The sequence below is a fragment of the Pogona vitticeps genome, chromosome 4, assembly GCF_051106095.1.
Source record: "Pogona vitticeps strain Pit_001003342236 chromosome 4, PviZW2.1, whole genome shotgun sequence".
Classification (NCBI taxonomy): Eukaryota; Metazoa; Chordata; class Lepidosauria; order Squamata; family Agamidae; genus Pogona; species Pogona vitticeps.
The window spans coordinates 66,260,576-66,284,600 of record NC_135786.1 but is presented as its reverse complement, the minus strand read 5'-3'; the positions used below and the strand labels follow the sequence as shown (position 1 = coordinate 66,284,600).

Below are 24,025 nucleotides of genomic sequence, written 5' to 3'. Positions count from 1 at the left end.
TGCGTTTTTTGGAGCAAAATTTAATATTCTCATTTTCAGGGAAACAGGATATGTTGAAACAAACTTGCATGATAATCGTTGAAAACTGGAAGAAAGAAAGAAAAGGAGCGTTCAGGCTGGTCAGTCCATCTGAAGGACATCTTTTATTTGTCAAAAAGGGGCACTGCCACAGCAGCAGGGCTTTTCGTGTAGTTCTCATTCATCCTGACTGAAGCCTTGGAGTATGTAATTGTTTTTTTTTAACCACGCAGTGAAAAGAATGACTGACACTGAAGCTGCCAAAACGGAGTCATCCTTATTTCGAGGAGAGACAGCACAGCAAAAAGCTCTGTTAGGACTCGAAACAATTCGAATGTTTTGGGCACAACAGTGGCCGGATATTTCTTTGTCGTTCATTTTGGCGCCTAAAATGACCGCGCAAAAAGAATCGCGGAAATTCTCGCGGTTCAGAGACGAGGTACTGGTTGCATGGAAGTCGCGCACCTGGCTCCCCACACACACACACACCCCGCCCTTCCTTTTGCATGAGCGCAAACGCCCAGCAGAATTGGGGGCAGCGTTTCCCCCCCCCCTTTCCGTCTCTGACTTCAATCCTCCTCTTCACTGTCTCGGCTTTTGCCCCGTCTTGGCAGGATTACCATCGGAAACCGGAAGTGACGGCATGCCTTGAACTCTTTGGGGGGGTCTCCCCTCCTCCTCTGAGCATCTCTGCTTCCAAACCCAGTGAGGAGCGTTCCGTTAGCCACGCCCCTTTCCCTCACTCCCGAGGTAGGGCCCTCGCGGGCGTTCCGGCTGCTATGGGAACAGAGTGGCTTAGGCCCTGGCGGGCTCTAGCGCCGCGGCCCAGCCTGTGAACAGTAGTCCCCCCCCCCATCCTAGGAGCTGCCTTTCCTCTCTGCCGGGTGGGCGAGAGAGGGGGCGCCCCCTGATGCCGCCGCCGCGCAAGGGGTTTGTCTGCGAGCTGGAGCTGCACATCCGCACGGTGAGGAGGGGGCCCGCGGAAGGTGGCCGGGGGTGTGGTGTGGTGGGCGGCTAACCGATTTTTTGGGGTGTGTGTGTGTAGAGTTAAAGTGGACTTGCCTTTTGCAGAAATTGGAGACAAACTGCGGGGACACCTAAACTTTTCCCGAGGGCTGGCTGGCTGGCGGGTAAAGGCTTCGCGGGGAGTCCCGAAGGATAGGGTTTTCTCAAAAGTTTTCCCCTAGAGGACGAGGGCCTGCTGTTGGGCTTCCGCGTGTTAACTGCGGGGCTTTTCTGGAGGAAGCTTCCCTGATCTGGCTTAGCCTGCCCGGCTTAGAGGGTGAGGCGGAGCTGGGAGTTCACCAACTCTGGGCGCAGAGCGGCGGCGACGACCTGCCGTTCCTCTCCGGCTTCAGGCTGGGCTTGAACCCTCCTATATAGGGAGGAATCCGGGCACAGTATGCCCGGACTTTCAGGGCAACATCCTTGCTGTGCACTTAACTTCTTCGCTCTTCTGCGCGCCGCTTGCTTGTGATGATGGATTTTATTTTTAGGTGAAAAGTGTTCAGTCCAAAAAGGCAGTTTTCTCTCTCCTTAAATCTTCACCAGTCTCAGTTTTCCTTTCTATTTATTTAGTATTTTTCTGCAATCTGCCTGTCAAACCCAATAGGAAACTCTTTGCTTTTCGCCCCCCCCTTTCTTTTCTTCTTCTTCTTCTTTCTATGCTTGAGTAACGGCTAAATTGAATTTCCTCCTCTCTGCCCTGCTATTGGCCAGTTAGGCTTTTAACACTGGCCTTCTGCATGTTCTGAACCAATCCCGTTGTACATCGTCAGTTGGAGAAATTCAGTACGAAAGTCTATCAGCTGTTTAAATGCTTGGCATAAATTCCCTCCCATTCTGGTAGATTACTTGCTTGTCTCTCCCCCCCCCCAATGCATTTATTCTTTGAAAACTTTGAAAGTATGGTGGCACTTATTTTATTTATTTATTTTATTTATTTATTCTATTTGTATCCCACCTATCTGGCCGTTGTGACCACTCTAGGCGGCTTACAATTGCCACTGAAAAATATTTGCATTGGTAGCCTAGAAGAGGTGTCAACCTAATGCCAAAAGTCTGAAGGACTATTCCAATAGCTCAGTGGTTTAGATTGGGAATTTGATTGTCCACTGTGCCTCCCTAACGGGCTGGACTTGATGATCCATAGCATCCCTTTCAGCTCTGCAGTTCCTAGATTATTGTATTAACTAATCAGTAAGATGCTGTATTGCTGTGTTCTTACTCTTAGTAGAAGTGGTTAGTAACGGGCTGCTTAGTACAGGAGCTCTTTAACATTGCTAAGAGCTTTATCGTTTGACCAGAGCTGTTGTGAGGATAGTTTATCAAAATGTGAATATTTTCCTCTAATGAGCTAGAAGTATGTCTGTTTATATATAAAAATGTGGCATGTAAAGTTTGCGAGTTGGAAAGCTGTAGAAATGTGTGTTGCAATACATCTACTGTACAAATATGTATTATAAATCAGTTTCCTAGTAATGTGACAGTTCAGAACAGTACCTGCAATAATCTGAGATGCCAGCATCTCTGTTTGTATCTAATCTGGCAAACCACTGCATTGTAGTAAGTGTTGGATGGGGACCTGGAAGATCCAGATTTAAATTCCCACTGAACCACAAAACGTACTGGTGACTTTCACCAGTCTGTTTCTCTGCTCGATCTCAAGGATTGTGGGGATGAAGTGAGAGCTGTGGATGCTGCCTTGAGTTCAGTGGAAGAAAGGCAAAGGTTCCCCGTGACATTTAGTCCAGTCGTGTCCAACTCTAGGGGGCAGTGCTCATCCCTGTTTCCAAGCCGTAGAGCCAACGTTTGTCTGTAGACAGTTTCCATGGTCACATGGCCAGCACGACTATACACGGAACACTGTTACCTTCCCACCAAGGTGGTATTTATTTATCAACTCATGGGATATAAATGTAACATAAGTTGTAAACATTGTTACCTATTCATCTTCCGATGTGATATGTTTAAGTTATACAGTGGAACATCTACTTACAAACTTAATCCATCCCAGAAGATGTTCGTTAGTTGAAACGTTCATAAGTAGAAGCAAAATTTCCCAGAGGAATGCATTGTAAATCGATTAATCCGTTTCGGCTGTTTTTGGCTCTTATGTAGAAGCACCGTTCATACGTTAAAGCATTAGTTCCCATAGGAACGAATGCAAAGCTGGTTAATCTGTCCTCTACCACTAGGGGTATAATTTTTCTTCTTTTGATTTAAGATGAATTTAGGTCAAAAAAAAAGGGAAGGGAAGGAGCGAGGGGGAGGGAACACCTTCTAAACAGAACACCTTTAAAAACAAGCACCTTTTAAACAAAACCAAGCACCTTTTAGGTTAAAAAAAGGCAGGAGAACACCTTTTAACAGAACCTTTAAAAAAAGCCACAGAATTCGGCAAACATTATTCCATCACAGAACTCCTCATCACAAAAAGAGAGTCTAAACTGCATTTTACAGTCTGCCTGCATCAACAGCCAGCACCGCCCCTCACAGAATATTTTCTGATTTTAAGGGGGGAAAAAGACTGTGGAGTCTAAGCAAGGGGGGGGGATAGAGACTTGAGTCTAAACTCCATTTTAAAGCCTGCTTGCACCAACAATCAGCAACCATTATTCCAGCACAGAACTCCTCATCACAAAAAGAGAGCATGGGAAGGAGAGACTTGAGTCTAAACTCCATTTTAAAGCCTGGCTGCCTGGCTGCATCTACAACCACCACAGCCCCTCACAGAATATTTTCTGATTTTAAAACAGACTTTAGAGCCACATTTTAACCACACACATTTTATAACTAAAATCTACACTGCAAGACCCATCAGAGCACAGAAACATAACCCCCCACCTAGCCCTACCCCCACCAAGCTGCAAAAAACACCTGTACAGTAAATACAGTATACTCACCCAGAACAGGCAGTCTCTGTTTTGAAAAAGAAAGTGAGAAATAAAAAAATAAATAAAAAAAACAGTCCGTACAATACAGTACCAGGCAATACCAGGCAACCTGAAGACTCTCTCCCTATCTACTCTCTAACCACTTGGATGAGCAAGGTAGCAGACAAGGACCCTCTTCGCTGGCCAACAGTTAACTGAAAGTTCAAGTTTCATGCTTTCCCCACTTCCCACGTGTTTTTTTCCCATTCATACGTTGAAGCTCCATTCACAAATAGAAGCATAATTTTGCAAATGGAGTTGTTCGTAAGTTGAAATGTTCATAGTTAGGGACGTTCGAAAGCAGAGGTTCCACTGTATTTGTTTTTATTTGAGCTTTACCCCCTATGCTAAGTATTAATTAGCTTACCAGTGCCAGGTTCTTTGTATTTTATAGGAATGTAGTAACTTCAAATAATGGTTGCAAAAGAGGCAAAACTAGTTATGCTGGTGTACACAAATAATGTAATATTTGGAGGTGAATCACCATAGGGAAAGATGCCATGAGTTATATTATTCAGCATGCAACTGACAATGTCTATGGTAATTTCTTAATTTGAGAAAAAAAATTGTATTCCAAAGTTAGGCCGATTAGGATTTTGGTCACAAAGTGGTTGGAGAAGTCTCCAGGTGCAGTCAAATTGGTTAAGGCACCCTAACCAATCACTGATGTCTCCTCTGGCTTGGGGATGAAGTTAAGCATAGTGCAATTTTAATAAATTTTGCTGAAGCAAGAGAAGAAAGTGCTAAAGCAGAAGGTGATTGGGGAATTCCACAGCAGAAAGAGAGAACTTAGATTTATCTGTTTATTTCTCATTCACTTCACCAAACTAGTATAACAGAGGGAGAGGTTGGGATATCATTTGTTAGAACTGCAACATTTTAGGTATTTCTTGCTTTTTGTTTAGGTACTTACATTGAGTCTTCATTTCACTTGGGTCTGAGTGTATGTGTGAATGTGGGATGGGTGACTGGTTGTCTTCTATGGGCTTTGATTGGTCAGGTAAGGTAGCATTGGGCATTATCTGCCCTTCATCCCTGTTTTCTACTTTCTTATGAAATGCCTGCTGCCAGCTGAAACAGGCTGGATTCATGGAAGAGTGGAAGCTAGACAAGGAGTAGAGTGAACAAGTTTGGGGGTGGTGAACAGAAAGAAAGGAAGAAGCTGGTATGAGTTTTGTTTATAAACTGAAAGTCTACCACATCCCTAAAGCAGATAGTGCAGCAAAGTGCCACTATCCTAAGTCATAACCCTTTTTTTCTTCATTTTTCCCCCAATATGAAAACATAAAGATGCAGATACTGCAGAAGCTGAGAACAAATCAGTTCAGACCAACTCCCACTTGGCTCAGGGTCGTTTGGTCCCAATTTGTACAGTAAATCTTAGGATACAAATGAAATCAGGTGGCTTTCCTGCACATAATAGGCAATACTGGTTAGTCACTAAACTTTCTTTACATATATTTCAGCATCAGTATAAGCATGTTCTATTCAGTTTATGTTTTATTTGTCCCTGAATGCTTCACAGCTTACTGTTCTCTCCATCGTATGCATGCCAACCTAGTTATCAACACTTATGAATTGGGTGAAGTGGATTGATCTACATGAATGTAGATGCCATTAAACATTTACTATTAGTTTTTAAGATGCAACAGAACCTTTTGTTTTGTAAGAATACTTAGCAATGTTCTGACCTTTATGTGCACAAAGTTTAAGCTCTTCTGTGTCTAAGAAAGTGGTGTACAACTATGGAAACATCAAAATATAAAAGAAGAGATACTTACTACATCAGAGCGTTACATCAGCAAAACCATTGGTTAATCTTTTAGTTAAAATGATCTAAATAAAAGTGTATTTAGCAATTGCAGAGAACAAAAACTAATGGCCTATGCCTAAAAATAACTGGCAGGGACTTCAGAGAGAGAGAGAGAGAGAGAGAGAGAGGAGTTGAAACACAGACAGCTTCTACACTAATTTACAGACCAGTGTATGGAACTATGAAGAGTACTTCAGTGATAGGCAAGGTTTATATTGGATAAGTTTTGCTCTCAGTTGTTTTCATTTTCATTTAGGGCTTTGTAAACAAAAAGAAAACTTTTAAATCTGGCTTGGTAGCAAATAAACAGTGTGGTTCCTTCAACAAAGATGTTAGACTTGAGGTGGATAACATTTGGACCATAGGGTCAATTTTGTAGCTACTCCCCTAAATTTATTTGTAAACAGTAAAATTCACTTTAAAATGAGCAACTTTTGCTTGACTTAAAGAGGCTGTCTTATATTGGATCAAATTTCAATGACATGATTTACTGTTGAATTTTAACAGCACAGTGGTAGCAATGTGTGTGGCATACAGGAGATTGGGAGAAGGAGTTGGCTGCTAGATTCACAAGAATTGCCAACCTCTGTTATATGTTAAAAACATGTATGTTGAAAACAACCAAACTGCCATCTTTTGTATTAGCTGCATCTCCTGTACACTAATTTTCAAGGTAGCCCCACACAAAGCATATTGTAGTAGGCATTGTAAGGATATGGGTTTTATAGTACTTGTTTTCAAGAGGTTGCAGGTGTTTCATCTCAGCCTGAGACCTAGCTCTTGTGCAAGAAGAAAGAAGGTCACATCTCAAGACGGATAAATAGAGATGGGGGTATTTGGATATTAATATCCCCATGCAGCTAGACTTAATGAGGGCCTGGTCACTGTGATCGGCCTGTCCTCTCATGTGTCTGGTGGCGATGGAAGAATCGCTCCTGGACTTCCGCTCTCTTCCACCTCGCCTGGCCACTTGACAGCTGTGAAGAGAGACTTGTCCTCCCTCCCACTGCCTGGAGTGGCCAGTCGAGCAGGAAGAGAGCAGAGCTCTGGGAGCAATTGGAAGGATGAGCAATTACCAGTCAAGGAATGAGAGAAGGGGCTGTGGAATGTTACAAAAGAGGCATGGATTTAAGAACAAAGGGTACCATAATGAAGCTGAGACTTTGATTTAAGTTATAGAAAGTGCGGTTAAGTATGTGTGTAAGTTGAAGAAGAAGGAATACAGGTTTAAAGTGTTATTTGATTGATTAAGGAGATTTAGCTATGGTTACTTAGAATACCCTAGTAATTAAGTAGTAAAACTATTAGCTAGTTAATCATTTTATTGTTTTATGGGAAAGTACTACAAGAACTTAATACTTAGATGCTTGGCACTTAACCAGTACAGTTTGTATCTTTTTGTATTTCTTTGGTTTTATAACTTTTTACTGTTTTTGAATAAATATTTTATATTTTACCCAAGTGTGATTCTTGGGGACAAGGGTAAGAGTGCCTAAAGAAAGTGCCTTAGCAACAAAGGCTATATTTGCTAATTTTGTTATTTGGGTGTTCTACCTGGTAAGGCTGGTGTGCAAAGTTTACACAGCTAAAGAGTTTTAAACTTAAATAAGGGAGTAATTGAAATCTAGGGACAGAAGCTTGTCCTTATTTGCCTGCTTACACACCTCCTAGGTCTCGCCCAATCTAGGATTAAAAGGTGGTGGGATCTTTTAATTAGCACTTTCCCCTAGTTTAGCACCTTCCCCTAGTGGAATGACTTCTCTAAGGAGACACGTTCCTGACAGGCATCATATCATGCACTTTGATATTGTCTGTCTGGGAAAACTGTAACTGAAAAACGTTAAGGAGGTGCAGAGTGATGTACTGTAATTTTGGCAGGCGGTTCACAATGGGTATATAGATATATAGTTTTGCTTAAAAGACCTGTACTAATTCTGATCAGTAATTGAACATTAATCTTCCAGGTAACATGTCCAGGTGTTACACTGAAAGCCAGAGATGACCTCTACATCGGTGCCTGCATTTTTGGACAATATAAGAAGACTTCACGTGTCCGTGCAGTATTTCCCCTTATATTTAATCAGAAACTAATATTTGAAAAGGTAAACAGTCAAAATATCAAGGGTGACTTTACATAACTAATCAAACATCAAGTACAGTTTATTAGTGGCTGCATTACTAAGGGTGCATTCAGAATGTATCATTGGCTGAAATCCTGTTGCATGCCTCTATGTCAACAGTGGGAATAAAACAGCAGCGGTGGCAAATTGCCACAGATTAAAGGCTTCTTCTGGCAATTTTGATGTGCATTGAACTTGTTCATAATGCAATGCCGGAACCCAAAAATTGTTAAAGGTACCCCTTAATCTGTGTCAGTTTGCCACTGATTATTTCAGTCAATGTCGGCTGACTTAAGCATACTATCATTTAAATGAATGCTTATATAAGAATTATTTGTATCACTAGTATTTATAGGGATCCCTCACTCCCAGGAATTTTCTGTTTTGTCTTCTGTCAAACGTAGGTGGTTTTTGACAGAGAGAAGACCCCCATCTTAGAACTCCAGAGTGAGCTATCCTGCTCATCCCAAGGTTCCCCTTGGCCTCAGGTTATTGTTCACTCTAGAACTGCTGAATGGTGAAATATATGCTGGAAAGTATACTTATGCACTCTACTTTTGAGGAAATGGCACCTTCTCTTTGGCATAGTTAAATGAGCTATTAGTCCATCACTGGAATAATTGAATTACAATGCACAAGATGTCAGAGGAAAAATGCTTTAAAAAAATTACAACCCTGTACCTACTAGAAAGCATACGTAGCAGTTTTTGCTTAGATAGTACTAAAATGAACATCACTCTGGCACTGCAGTTCCAGTATTATGGAATTTTCTTCTTTTTACTGTTCTCACAGCTGCCTAAAAATTGACTGGAGGACTTTGCCACCCTCTAGAACAGAGCTTTGAGATCCATGGGGACTGTAAGAAGGGGATTGTGCCCCAAATCTGCTGCTTTACCATCAATAGTCCAGAATTGGATTGGGCCCACAGCTCTAGGAACATTGTGCATGCCATGCATGGTTTTTACTGTGTAATGTCCAGTATTCTACTGACAGTCTGCTTGACAAGTTCACTGATGGATGGGAGTATCAGCACAAATACTCCTAGATGAAAAAGGGTGTCTTTTGACTGAAATACTATAGTCCCTGTATGTGTACATTTCTGTTCTTGGTGCATAACTGCTCTCAACTTTAGAGTCAACAAGGAAAACCACCTACCTGAGAACCCAGCTGACGGGGAGAGTATGTTGATTTTTGGGTTGGAAAATATGTCTATATGTGAAAGATACAGATGAGTCTAGTCTCCAGTTCTATAAGTTCAGTTTTAACAATCTGTTCTCTGCTTGTTGTGCCATTCATTCATGGGTGCTAATTCAATGCAGTTTTTCTGATATATACCGTAGTATCTCACCTTATGACATTCCCAGTGGTGTCAACCCTGTACTCATTTATATAGAAGAAAGAACCACTAAATTGAATATACCTTGTTTATAGATAAGATGCCACTGCAAAACTGTCTTATTCCCCCTTAAAAGGAGTTGATGCTCTAATTTCATTAGTCATAGCCTAAAAGGAAAACAAATGAACACTAGTAGTTAACTGCTTTTAACAAGTAGGAAAATTGTCTGTTGACAACATGTGTCTTTGTTATTGTTGTGCTATATTTAAGGTGGGAAAGTAATACTGAAACACACCAAATAAAAACGAAGTTATTTCTTCTGACAAAAGATTTGTATCTTTATTTCTGACTTTTGTCCATAGAAGAAATCAGAACAGTTTTGTTTTCTAATTATTATACTAATTATATTTTTGTATACCTTTGGCTCAATTTTATTTTCTTAAATTTTCATTTTAGGTGTATACAGATGTAATTGACCCTGGAGATCTGGTTGAACTTTTTGAACGTACGTAGGTTTTTTTCTCTTTACCTCTGCTACATTCAGTGCACCAAATTACTTGAAAATGCAATGAGAGATGGAGAGAGAGCCTAGAACGTGATTTTATCTTCTTCCTAAAGTAGAAATTTTCTTAAATTTATTAAAAAAATAAAATCCGGTGTTCCACAGCGTCACAGACTTTAATCCTTGGGGATGCGGGAGGCTTTCTGTAGCAAAGGGAACATCTTTTCCCTTTGATGAGGCATCGGATTCAATTCTTTGCTTATAACTCGGAAACTAGAAACACTACCTTTTTTTGGACGGCAACCTCAGCCATCATGGCTATTGTATGCTAAAAAAGTAGCTTCTCGCATTTCTGTTCTAGTCTTCTTTGATATTCTGGTTTGTCCAGATGTTCTTTCAGAGTCTGAAGGACAGTGTCTCTGTGGTGTCTCCTTCAGCCCTGCCTTATGGTGGAGCATATAGTCACCAGAACAGCCAGAAAAGGGCTTTCTTTTTGTCAGCCCTTGGACAGAGGAAAAGGTATTTTCTAATCAGCAACAACAAACAACTGTAGTACAATCTATATGTGGATTGTAATAATCTCTGGAAGTGTATTGTTTTGTTAGAGCAGACACCGACCGCCTATAAAGTTAGTTCATTAAAGATAAAAATGAGCATTTCCCCCTTTTCCTCTTACACATACCCTCTGTATTTATCTTTATTAATTATTGGATTACCAGAATTGTAAAAACTGTTTTTGTTCAAGTTGGAGAGAATTGAATTGCTGAAAAGCTTTTCATTTACATATTAGAATAAGTTCTAACAGTAGCTTCCCTCTTTTTTAGTTGACACAGCAACGCTTGAATTAATACAAACTGCTCCTCCAGGTATTGTATTGATATCTTCATAAATAATGTAACTGTAAGGTAAATTTCCATGACTGCCTAACCTATACCAGAGGAATTTCAGTTTTTCAGCCTATGAACAGAATAGCTTTAAAGCATATGGTTCTGAGAATTAGTATGTTAATAAGACTTTTCCAGGTGTGATCTGTCTGTTTAATAGTATGTGTTTGCTCTATACATATAAGAGTTGTATATACTATTCTTTCCACTACTTTGATCTTCTTGTCATGATCAGTAGTGTTTCGCAGAGCAGAGCAAATTGTTCTGCTTATATACTGCCCCATGGTGCTTAAAGCACTCTCTGGGCAGTTTACAGTTTAATCATACAGGTTACAAATTGAGTCCCACCACCAGCAGTGAGCTGTGTACTCATTTTACCAACCTCAGAAAGATGGAAACCTGAGTCAACCTTGAGCTGGCTAGGTAAAGGTAAAGGTTCCCCTTAACAATTTTTGTCCAGTCGTGTCCGACTCTAGGGGGCGGTGCTCATCCCCGTTTCCAAGCCATAGAGCCAGCGTTTGTCCGAAGACAATCTTCCGTGGTCACATGGCCAGTGCGTCTTAGACACAGAACACTGTTACCTTCCCACCGAGGTTGTCCCTATTTATCTACTTGCATTTGCATGCTTTCGAACCGCTAGGTTGGCGGGAGCTGGGACAAGCGACGGGAGCTCACTCCGTCGTGTGGATTTGATCTTACGACTGCTTGGTCTTCTGACCCTGCAGCACAGGCTTCTGCGGTTTAGCCCACAGCGCCACCACGTCCCCTGAGCCGGCTAGCTGGGATTGAACTCCGCGGTTTTGACCACAGTTTGGAGTGCAGTACAGCAGTTTAACCATTGCGCCACAAGAACTTGTGTACATATACCTGGACCCTACAGTGTCTGAAGCCTACAGAGACACTGTTGTAAGGGAGGAAATACTGATCTGAATGTGGCAGTCAGTGGGAAGGACCAGGATTATATAATTTTTTTGTTGTCTTCGTAAGGTCTCTGTAACGAGTTAATTGGGTCAACATTGCTACTCAGCAAAATAGGCCAGTTTTGCCTTCTATAGAAGAAGTGAAACTGAAACTATTCCAAATTCTCTTATGATCTGTCATTCTTCTTACTATGTACCTCTACCCCTCCACCCTCAGAAATCTTTGAAATGGTTTCTCCCATTAGAATCTCCACTTATATTTACGTAGAATAGGTGGCAGGTGTCTACAGGAACTGCTACAATGCAACAATCTCACTGAATAAATTTTTTTCTATATGTGGCCCATACTTTGGAAGTTTTTGGTCTATTCTGTGACTGAAGGATGGATTAACCACAAGAAAGTACAAAAAAACATGATATAGATAACTGAATGGCCTATTATGTAGCAGCCTACCTAGACATAATGTATAACAAAGATATAATAATCTGATGTGCTAAAAATTTATAGCCATAAATTTTACACAGAATGTTTTCCTGAAAAGATAACACACCTGTTCAGCTTGTATTATAAAAAAAATAGTTAATATTACTAAGAAGACAATTTTATAGTTTTGCTCTGCATTTTAATAGGAGCACAATAAGAAAATATTTATGTCTATGTAAATCCTGTTATATCTGCTGGCATAATGCAGTTATCATAAATTTAATTGGCAAATTGTTGTAATTGAAGAAGCTAGCATAGGCATTTGCTATATGTGACAGCAAATGGTTACACTGGCTTCTTAACTTCACCAACAAAGTATATGCAGTTGCATTATACAGTGGTGCCTCGCTTAGTGAGTGCACCGTATAGCGATGTTTCCGTATAGTGATCCCTTTTTTGGGATTGCTATATGGAAACATACCCGATCTTCGCAATGGGGAAAACCCGCATTGCGAAGATCGGGTATTGCGGCGGCCATTTTGGAGCCGCCGAACAACTGATCGGCGGTTCCAAAATGGCCGCCGGAAGCCCGGAAATGGCTGCCGGCAGCCGTTTTCGCGCCCTGCCCTCGCTTAGCGAGGGCATGAAAATGGCTGCCGGCAAGGGGAATCCTCGCTGAACGGGTAAGTAAGCAAGGTATTGGAACGCATTAAACTAAGTTTAATGCGTTTCAATACGTTTCCCCTACCTGTTTAGCGACGATTCTGCATAGCGAGGGTTAATCCGGAACGGATTAACCTTGCTATGCAGGGCACCACTGTATTTGTATAAAGACTTAATAGGATTTTGGACAATAAATTTATGTTTGTCAACCTGCCTATGCACCTTTTAGATTTGCCTTTAGATAACATTATTATTCTCTAGATCAACTGCAAAACTGTATAAATCCAAGCACCAGTTACATTTTTGGATTACATAGACATCACCCAAAACCCAGGAGTTAATGTTAGACTCAAATTCTAGCAGAATAAGTCTCTCAATAGATTGTTTCTACATCCCACCCCACTCCTTTATTGGTGCCATAGCAGGCATTTCTAGTCAAATGTGATGTTACGGCTGAGCTCTCCTTGAAAGTGAGGATAAGATTGGTAGCACTGATTAACTATTAAAAGGTTTCAGTACTAAAGGTATATGTTTAATTTCTTGCCTGCCTTTGGTTTTTAAATGAAATACTTGTAACATACTTTCAGTGGGAGAAATTGTAGCTGCATATGAAGAAAATACAAGGGACTTCCTTTTTCCTTCTCCTAAGTGTAACAGTGGACAACGAGAGTCAGTTCGAGAGGTTTTAATGAAGAAGACCTACGGTTTTACAGTATGTGAATTACAGTACACTTGTAAAAATGTGAATGATAAAAACTGCTGTTGTGATACATCATACTCAAAGCTGTTGTTTGTGACAAATGTTTCAGTATAACATTTCTAAATAGTAATCAAAGACTGAATTTTTGAAAAATGTTCTGAAATACAGTACTGTTATTATGATGATATGCACCATGCAGTGGGTGGACTTTTTCACATTCTTACTGTCACAATACATTGATTTGTACACAGCCTGTTGAGTTCTTTGTGTTAAAGAGCTGTATTGGATTGAGCTGGTCTGTGTAAGAAAATGATTAGATATTTTGCCTCAGTGGGCATAAACTTCCTCATGCTTGTTTGAATTCAGTATATTGGGCCTTTTCTGTCTAGTTTAAGTATTTGAAAGAGATGCTTTGGCATGTTTATTTCTTCTTTGAGGTTTACTACCACATACTACAAACAGCAAATCATAAAGGGGAGCATAGTAGCAGAGGATATGCTTTGCCTGTGAAAGTCTCTGGCTGAATCACTCTGGCTAGCAGCAGATCTTCTAGGTTTTAGGCAGGTGATACAAAAAACCCTCTTCTGTCCAAATTCTGTTTGAGAGCATTGGTGCTGAATTAGATTAACAGTGTAATCTTGTTTAAGGTTGTTTCCTATGTTGGTGAAGCAAGACTTATTAAAAGCCAAGCAAATTTATTGGAGAATTCTGGTTACTCCTTTTAGTTAGCAGAGTATGACTTAGACAAAAACAGCAACATAGAATTGTGGAGAGATCAGCTGTTTCAACAGCCCTCCTTGGCTAGGTTTACTTGTAAACTAACTAGCAGTTTGCATGATAAATCACTCTAGAAACACTTGCAGTAGGAAAAAAAGGTAGCTTTACTTATCATTACCCTCTGCAGTTACAATCAGAAAGATTAAAAAGGGGAAAATAGAGTCTCCAGCATGTGGAAGAGCCCTCCATGCTTGCTGATTGGTCAGAGATCAGAGAAAGAAGAGAGCTATCAACAAAACAATGGAAACAAGCTGACAAACAGGAAGAGGGAGCAGGGGCTTGCCTCATATGTAAGAGGTGGGAAAAGAACTTTACTTATCAAATTAGTGGCAAAGGGTAGTTATATTAGGCTGTAAAGCTCCCTCCTGCTGATACCCAGTATTTGTCCATGCAAGATTGCTATTCCAACAAATTTTGCTTAGCAAGACTTGTCTTTTTATGTGTTTAACAGTTATAAAATTAGCAATGCTAATCCTTCCAGTGCAGAAAGGGACACTTCATAGTAATGTCAACTTTCATTTTTTCACTAGTGTATGTCGAAGAAAAGATGTATTGGCAGATCTATAGTTACATGGCTTTGATTTTGTTATATCTTTTAAAATGCATTAGCTGGCAGTCTTCTAATTAGGACACAGATTTAAATAAGTGAATATCTTTGTTTATTAGTTCATTAGCTTAATGTTTTAGTTGTGAACTAACAGGTGAACTCTCTGTATTAAGGAAGTAATTACATGCATGGTCTCTGGGTATATAAATTTGAGGGTTTTTTTTCCTTCCCCACTCATGTGTGGATCTTTTTACACTGGTCATTCTCTAGTGCTAGCAAGAGGGAAAGGTGATTAGATTAGTATATTAGCGAAGCAGTAGAAGCTCTAAATATATAAGCAAGTCCCCTATTTGCTTTCATAAAATGCATTGGCTTCATGGCCAGAGCACTCCACTTTTTCCTGTCTGCAATTGTGCAAATAGAGGTCAGAGCATTGCTTTGATAGGGGCTTTTATTTGTACAAGTGGTTAGTGGATTCCGCTTTGCATAAACAATAATAACAGAGGAACTGTGCATTTCATCATCAACAGGATACCGGCCATTGCATTTAAGCTCTCCTTGTCCACCACCAGACTCCAAACAAAAGGAACATTTTAGTCCAAACTTGGAGCTGATGTAGGTTATTGTTTGCAATGGAAGGAAAAAGAAAAATAACAAGAAGAAAAAGACACGTGAATGCTGACCTGTGCTTACCAGCCTTGTCAGTAGGGTTTAAGAAGTATAGAGCAATCTCACCTTGGAGTGCTCCCACCTAGCATTAGGATTGCCCCATGAACTACTCAATAACTCTTGTTTTTTTTTATATATATACATCATAAGTTGCATTTTGCTTCATGTGAGGTCAGTGTAGATTTTTTGCTGGTAAAGGAGAAACAAAAAATTTAAATTAGAGAAAGATCAGACAGATCCTAATGGACTTTAGAATAGGGGAATCAGTAAATGGTAGTTCCTATTCATCTTCCCTGTATCCCTCTTTCTAAACATTTTTTCCGCTGAAAGACTCCATTGTCTGTGCAAAAAATCTATGGATAGAAGAATGCAAAATCTCTGATTGGAATTACAGTGAGAGGAATTATACTAATGTTTTATGCAGTGGAAAGGGGCATTTGTTGGTATGCTTTAGACAGGTGTGCATTCTAAATATGTTCTTTTGTCCAATAACAACATGTGGTATGCATATTTGGAAAAGCATAGGTTTTTATTGTTTACAGATTGTATTCAGTGTAATTATGGAGGCTATAAAGTCTCCATCGTACATATCGAGAAGTCTGAAAGTGATGTGAGTGAAGGTTGAACAGCATGACTTGACTTTTAATTAGTGGTATGTAACATGCCGTGAAAAATCTTTAAAAATGCTTTTGACAAAGCAGTGTGTTGAAATAAACGCCAGGCCTTAATTGTTGTACAAAAGCAATATAATCATCAGTAATTGAATTGTCAGAAATGCAAATGTTATCTTCTTGACATTTACCATTGCTGTTCTGTCTTTTCTAATTATCTTTATTAAAGGCTTGAATTAACAAAGGAAACTGTTAAAATCAGGAATGGTTTGTTGCAGTAGGTGACATTTACTTCTTTGATATCCTTTATCTCTCCAGTTGGAGTTTGATGTTCAATTATTGTCTGTTCTAGGGAATTGCACCAAAATTGAAGTTTTACACAACTTGTCTTATTTCTGAAAGCCTGTTAAGTTCAGAAGAAGCTCAAAAGAAGGTTAGCATGTGGGTTTGCAATTTAATTTCTAGATTGCATATTGATAGATTTTTGCTGCTCTTAAATTCTTTCTTTTGATGAAATTCTTCTTCTGAGAGTTTCTTGAAAATTATAGAGACATTTAAATCAAGTTCCATTTTTTAAATCTAGTTTAAATGTGTGAGAAGAAGTTATTCAAAAATAACTGGTAGTTATTTTAGATCCTGTGATCTTTTAGGAATGTTGGTTATTTCCAGCTAGTGCAAAACCATAGAATCAAGGGGAATTGTTTCATTGTTATGCAAACCTTGTGTGAACACCAACAAGATTCTGGCCAATGGAGACATTACATGCTAATGGATATATAAATATTTGTACAAAAATATAATGATGCAAACAAAATCAAAAGAATGCTGCTTTTTGGATCAGAAGTTCTCCTTTCCATAAGGTTCAATCCAAAAGTATTAGCAGTGGGGGAAACAAATCTAGCTCTGCAATATTCATTATCTATGTGCTGGAGATAGAGAAATAGTAGCATGCTTTCTTCTTGCAGGCATCAGAGAGTGGGCTTCAATCTTGTGTGTTAGGGTTCTTGCAGGACACCTCAGCCTGGGCAGTACAGACTGGGAAGAAAGTAGGAGCTCCAGGAGTTGAACAGTGTATGGTCTCAAAGGTTGTGGATATTAGTAGCAAGAGAATGGCTAGGTGGTATATTGTAGTAGCAAGAGCATATATTCTAAAGCTTTCCAATCTTTGTTTCTTCTCTTCAATTCAGGATAACTTAGATCAGCAGCGTTATTCATCTGCAGGTGGATCACTACGGACAAGGTCACCAAAAAAGAAAATACTCTCACCCGAGAGAGACAGGAATTATGTACCAACAAAGAGCTATGAGCAGCCCACAATAGCCTCCCTTTCTCGTTCTCCATCTCCTTACACAAAAAGGCGAATGTGCGAGCTTCTGCAAGTCAGACAACGCCTTGCTCACTTAGACCTAGGTCCTTTTGATTTCAGAAAAGAAACCGATAGGCCTCCATTTGTAATTCGACATGTATGTATGTGCTTTGTACAGCAGTTCCATTTTGTTTGATCATATGTTGCTTTCTCACTGTTATTCTAAAAAGCCTGTTATTCTGCCCTTCCTCTTTGTGACTGCATCATCTTTCTCAAATACTTGATGTAAATGAAAAAATAACCATAATTTAAGTTTTGGTAACTTGCCAGTGGATCAGTTATTTCACGAGTGGCATGTTTAAACCTTTGTGTCTGTTTCTCTTATATTTTTCCATACACACTGAGAGTCTTACTAAATAGTTTGATATCATCCAAACAGTTGAGCTTTATAAGCAGTTAGGCTACTCTTGTGAAGGAAAGATGAGTCTGTTAAAACAAGTACTGTCTCCCTGAGAATGTCTAACTGAATGATTTGGCGACAAGCAATACGTTATGAATGGCTAGGATCGTAGAGAGGACAAATATGTTTCAGAATTTGAAAGTGTATCCAGTTTCCTAAATTACATATATTGCAACAGTTTCCAAAACTACATATTCCAGTAAGATACTGTATTGCTTACTACCAGTTGTAATGCTATTGATTCTTTCAAAAGGGTGTACAGTTTTAGAGTGGAATGTAATGATAAACCATTGCTTATTGTTATGCAAACAAGCCTGGGCAAGGTATGGGCCAGGCACTCCCTGTTTCTCTTACAGCATGACTACAAAGAGACATTGAGCTTTTGCTTCTATTTTTAACAGAGTTAAGAATTGTTTCTGAACTAAGGCAAGCTCTTGTTAAGCATAAACCTGGTTTACAGAAAAAAGCCAACTCCAGACCATTGTTTATGAGGCTGAATCATTTCCATATAAGTGAAATGAATAATTTTGTAGGGAATAAATATAGCAGAATAGTGGAAGGAATTGGAGGCAGGTAAGCCATAATAAATTCAGCACTCCCAATGTGATATTCTCCAGTTGTTTTGGACTGGAGCTAGTATCTGCTCTTGCCAGTATAACCAATGATCAGTGTGGACTTGAAGTGCGGCATGAGCTTGTAATAAGCTAGTTTTTAGTGTTGTGTTTGAACCAAATTATTTTGTACAAACCCATGCTTTATCTATGAAAAATGTAAGCTGTTATTCCATTTCCAGGTAGAGCAGTTGGCTCCTTCACCTGAAGTTCATACTTGGTGTCGTTCTCGAGAGAATATCAAAGATGACACAACCTATGGCAAGTATTTTTTGTACATGAAATAAGTGAGCAGTTATGTAATCATTAGACTGTTTAATTACTTTAGTGGCCTGAATTATGTCTGTGCTTCTCCACTGAAATTGATGATTTAGAAAGATACTACCTGATCTATTGCTGGGATAATTCCAAGTGTTTCAAATGCTTTAATAGAAATATATGTTAACAGCCATATATATCATCTTAAAAAACAAGGGTGTGTATTTTCTTTTGACTACTGCTGCCTTGGGTAAAAATTCTGGTCCTGTTCCTGACAGTTTATGACAGTCTCATCTCTCTCACTGTATATAGGTGAGGATGTTGGTATGGATCTTGGTATCAGTATTGGTCTATGTACATACACATGCACACATGTAAAATCAACCTGTACTGCTGGCTGGGTTTCCAGGCTGAGCTTATGATCCCTTATTTCCCATTATAACCCCTTGGAATATCTGCTCTGTTGCTATCAGTAATCCATGATCAGAGTTAGAACCTGTTGGAGGACAGCTGCATTGAAAGCAGTTATGTTTCTGTATGCTATTCCATTGTGTTGTGTATCTCCTGTCTCGTTCATCCACAGTTCAGGCACTATAATATTTAAGAAACATTTTTTTCAAGTTTTTGTATAATTTAATGTGGATTCTTCTTTGTCGTGGTCTAGGAATCAGTCAGGAACAAGATCTCAATTACTGTTGAAAGCTTCAATAAGAGGACACTTTTCTTTATAGATTATCCCTGGAATGAAATGTAATTCCCTTTAGTGATGTGATTTGCTTGAGAAGAGAACCTTTCTGAAGAGAACATCATCCATATCAAACTGTTTAGTGGCAGCTTAAAAAATAAGGATTATTTGGCATAACTTTTGTAGACTGCAGCCCACTCTGTCATATGTATTTTCATGACATATCTGAAGAAGTAGGCTACAGTCCACAAAAGATTATTCTAAAGTAACAGAAGATGTTTAGCTGCAACACACTAATAGATGTGAAATATCCACATCACATTTGTAGAAAGTCTTAAACTGTGGTATATTCCTAATTATTATCTTCAGGCATTCCAGAGTCCATTTTTCTTTGTTTCTAATGGTGAGGAAATTTCTCTGCATGGTTTCTTTCCCTGTTTCAAGCTTGTAATCACAGGAGAACTTTCCATTCCATGGTTGTTTCAAGACACAACATTATAGGAAAAAGCCATCATGTTGATTTTCTCCCACATAAACATAGACGTTCATGGTTGCTTCATGGCACAGGATAAGACTATATTGTAATAACTACTGCACTACCAGAAGTAAAACGAAGAAGAGATCTCAGTTGTGTTTAACGTTAGAGTAGAGATCCCTTTTCTAAAGCCGTAATTACTGTAAACTGATTTCTTCACTTCTGTGTGTATTAGAGGATGATTAGGAATCACTGTATTTAAAAACAGTTTTTGTTTTTTGTACATTTATCTTTATGTGCAAGCTGCTTTGGACTGAAATTGGAATAGAAATGCAAATAAGTGCTAGTAACAATAATATAGACTGATCCCCTACAACTGTGGAATCCAGCAATATTTGCCCAAGGTATTCTTCTTCTGAAAATGTAACAGAAAAGCCTTGTTGTGGCTCCTGATGCTCTGAAATTCATTGCCTGAGACGAATGTATAACTACTCGAAGGGCTGAATGCAAGGGTTGGGACTGGGAAACCCAAAACCTGGGAAAGGAGGCAGAACTCTTCCATGGCTCCTTGAGAGGTCAAGAGAAGCTGGGAGGAGTAAATGATAGCCAATGAGTAGAAATCTGCTTCATTGGTACAGCTGAGAGGCTCAAAGCAGCGATCTCTTCGGGATGTTCAAAAGTAAACCTTGGGCAGAAAATGAGGTACTAGGAAATACAGTGGTGCCTCGCTTAACAATGTTAATTGGTTCAAAAAAACATCGCTATGGGAAAACATCGTTAAGCGAAACACCATTTCCCACAGGAATGCATTGAAAACTGGTTAATCCATTCCAATGGGAACGGATTGCCGTCCTTAAGCGAAAATCCCCATAGGAAACATCGCTAAGTGAAACAATGTTTCCCCCAAGGGAAAGCCATTCAAAAGCACTGAAGCCGGCTTCAATGCTTTTGAATGGCTTTCCGATGTCTGTTTTCGCTCATTTTTAAGTGTCTTAAAATGTTTGAAACCTGATTTAAATGCTTGGATTCGGTAGTGTGCCTTCTGAAACATGTGCAAACTTAATTTGGCTCTGTTCTGAGTCTTCGTTAATTTTTGGTGATTTTTTGTTTTCCGCATTTAAATCCATTGAACGGATAGTCCGTTCAATGGATTTAAATGGGGAAAACAAAAAATCACCAAAAATTAACGAAGACTCAGAACAAAACCAAATTAAGTTTGCACATGTTTCAGAAGGTGCACTACCGAATCCAAGCATTTAAAACATGTTCCAAACATTGTAAGACACTTTTAAATGAGCAAAAACGGACATCGTTAAGTGAAATTCCCCCATAGAGAACATGGTAAAACGATGGGGAAATTTCCTCAAAGAAACCCATCGCAAAGCGAATACATCGTTAAACGAAGCAATCGCTAAGCGAGGCACCACTGTATGATGATCTGTGTAAAGTCCATGGTGGGAGATTGCAGATGACAGGAATCCTTCTGTATGGGAGTGTGATGACTGAGTAGCCCATAGGAAAGCATAGAACAGTAAAAAAGGAAGCAAAGAAACACTTTCCTTCTTGTGAGATAAGCCTGTTGCTGGGTGAAAAAACCCAGAAGCCCCAACAGTGACAAAAAGAAAGGCTTTAAGCAAATTCTTATTCCTCTTTTCCTGTAGATTTGCTAAGACTCCTCGATATACAGTGGCTTTCTGGTGGTCACAGACATTCTTGGGAGAGAATACTTCATTAACTCACACATTATAATATCTTGCCTGACCACAGAGTGGAAAATGAAAAAATAAAAATGGAAAATGAAACATGTGTGGTCCTGTTTGGAAAAGCTATTCACCATTTGGTCCTGTTTGGAAAAACAATTCACTTAAGCAGTATTTGAATGTATTTTACAGAGCAGACGTATTCATTTATCTAGAGACTGCTGCTTTGGTTTGAATAAATATGTCACAAAGTATATACTATGTCACAAACTCAATTTTTTTTAACTGTTTAATCGTCAGGATATGTGTTTGCCATAAAAATGGGCTGAAATCCTGTTGGCGGAGTTGTACATTGTAAGTAGGGATGATAACATCAGCAAGTGATGTTAATCTTCAGTTTAAACTTTTCTATTTCTCCCCTCAGGTTCTGAGAATCCCTAGGGATAGCTTTTGATTTGGGGAAGCCTTTGGGATCCTCAGAATGGGAGGAGAGCCTTTAATATTCAAAAATTAAATTAAACATTAGCATCACCTGCTGATGACTTTAACACTATTTATAGTGCACAACTTTGCCAATGAGATTTTCGCCATTGTGTGGACATTCAAACAAATCACTGTTGCAACTCCTAAAATCTAGGCTCTCTATGTCAATAATGTAATTTAGCCATTTTCAATTTTTTTTTCCCCCGCCATGACCATAACACAATATGAAAGAAATATTGGGCAAATCTGGGTTATCCAAGTCACGTAACTAATCTTATAAGCTGGTGCATGAAGAATTGTTTCCAGTCAGTGGCACCCTTCAAATGTGCCAAGGCCCCTAGCAGACCTTATTGGCTCCTGTTGAGAATGGCTGAATAATAAGTTCAATAATGCATCATCTGATAGCTCTGGCTTAGTTTGTCAGAGTACTGTATTATTTCTATACTGTATGCATCTGCTTTATGTTGCTGTAAAGTTGTTTCATCTGATCCAAGAGATTTCTATACTGAGCATCATGGAGGCCCATCATTTATGTTGTACCGCACTTCCTGTTGCTAGCTGTTGTTTGACTCTTACACACAAATTATCAGTAATTTGTACAATCTAAAATCTTGATCTGGGGAATGTATTTAACAGCAGGTCTCATGGCTGCAACAAAGCCTTGGACTTCCCCTCTATTTAATCTTCCTATCTTTTTACATCAACTGGCCTGTTGAAGAGTTTTGAAGAATTCTAAAGCTTACACGTGGGGCATTTTAGTTGTTTTGAATAAAAGTGTTCTACACCTGTGGATGTTGGTTTTGTTTTGCTCTGGCAGAGAACAAGAACTGTTTACATGGTGTTAACAGTATTTCTGTTGTTAAATGGTTGGAATTATTTGAAAAGTTGGCTTACAAATGAGTATTATAAGTACTGATGCCTAATGCTTGAAAATAATTTTTTTTATTTTTATTTTTTTAAAGATCCTTCTCTTCTGGGTAGTTACAGGCCCAAGAATGCTAAAGTAAGTAATGAAAAGACAAGTACATAATTGGATAGTTTAATTAATTAATTAATTAAAAATATTTTTATCCCACCCTTCTCCTTAAAAAAAAAAACAAAACAAGGTGGCTATGTGTTTAATACCCAGAAATAGCCAGAACATTAAGTGTGCCATATATCTTTCTTAAAGGTCATGCTGCAGCTTTTGTGTTTCTGACAGATTATCAGGTCACCTCACGAGAAAGATGCATTAGCTGACAGTGATGATGAGCACTTGATCTCAAGTACAGCTGGTAGGAAACTTCATTCAGCTCGACTACTAATACATTCAGCACCTGCGTCATTGCAGAAGTATTCTTCAACTCCTGTTTTACATCGCTCATCTCTTAGAGAAAGGTAAAGTTGCATATTTCATGATAAAATGCTTTAACGTTTATGTTATTTCAAGTATTTCTGATAACCGATATTTGGTTTAATGACTTAACTATCTGGAACTGTTTAAATATCAGTATTCCTCTTAATATCTGGTATGCATAGGATAACTTGTACTTAGTAATATACTAGTGCAGTAGCATATATAAGACATAAATTAACATTGGTATTGAATGGACATTAAAGGCAGGTATTGAAGTGTAATTTAGAACTTATAGTGTGAAATATCTAGCTATATTTACCTGTCTTCACTGGCAAAACTTTGCTGGGAACACTTTTACTTTATTTTCAGAAACGTTCTTTATTCTGCTCTTTATGTGGCATGTAGCACTTCATTGACAAGGGTTAAAAGCACATTTAATAGGTTGAAGTTTATTTAATGCAAGAGCAGCACAGCTGCTACTGTGATTGTACTGTAGGTACCTGTCCTAGATTTCCAAGAGTTTGGGATAGTGAAACTACTAGTTCTGTTTCAAAAAAGTTTTTAATACAGTGCAGGATATATTAGGTCAGTGGTTCTTAACCTTTTCTTTACCATGGACCCCCTTTAAATATCTTTTGTTGCCGTGGACCAACAAGACTTAATTCAAGATTTAAAAGCCTAAAATGCACCAGATATTTAAGGTTTCTCGGGAAGGGTATCATCGGTAGATACTCCTTGCTGTAAGAGCAACAGTTTTTAAGATGACTGGGAAAAGCTCATATTGCTTTGAAC

General features: G+C 39.1%; 1 protein-coding gene across 2 annotated transcripts in view; it reads left to right on the top strand.

The window, feature by feature from the left end:
• The first annotated feature begins 660 nt into the window (after positions 1 to 660).
• SPATA6 (spermatogenesis associated 6) overlaps positions 661 to 24,025 on the top strand; it is a 43,219-nt gene continuing 19,854 nt past the window's right edge. Inside the window, exons 1-10 of one of the 2 annotated variants that reach the window (XM_020788125.3) lie at positions 664 to 982; positions 7,731 to 7,868; positions 9,679 to 9,727; positions 10,549 to 10,590; positions 13,203 to 13,327; positions 16,272 to 16,352; positions 17,107 to 17,382; positions 18,479 to 18,557; positions 22,860 to 22,900; positions 23,099 to 23,274. In XM_020788125.3, the coding sequence (XP_020643784.3) occupies positions 929 to 982; positions 7,731 to 7,868; positions 9,679 to 9,727; positions 10,549 to 10,590; positions 13,203 to 13,327; positions 16,272 to 16,352; positions 17,107 to 17,382; positions 18,479 to 18,557; positions 22,860 to 22,900; positions 23,099 to 23,274 (1,061 nt within the window). In that variant the 5' untranslated portion in view covers positions 664 to 928. Of the gene's footprint in view, positions 983 to 7,730; positions 7,869 to 9,678; positions 9,728 to 10,548; positions 10,591 to 13,202; positions 13,328 to 16,271; positions 16,353 to 17,106; positions 17,383 to 18,478; positions 18,558 to 22,859; positions 22,901 to 23,098; positions 23,275 to 24,025 lie in introns of both variants that reach the window. The other variant, XM_020788126.3, reaches the window with a different exon arrangement.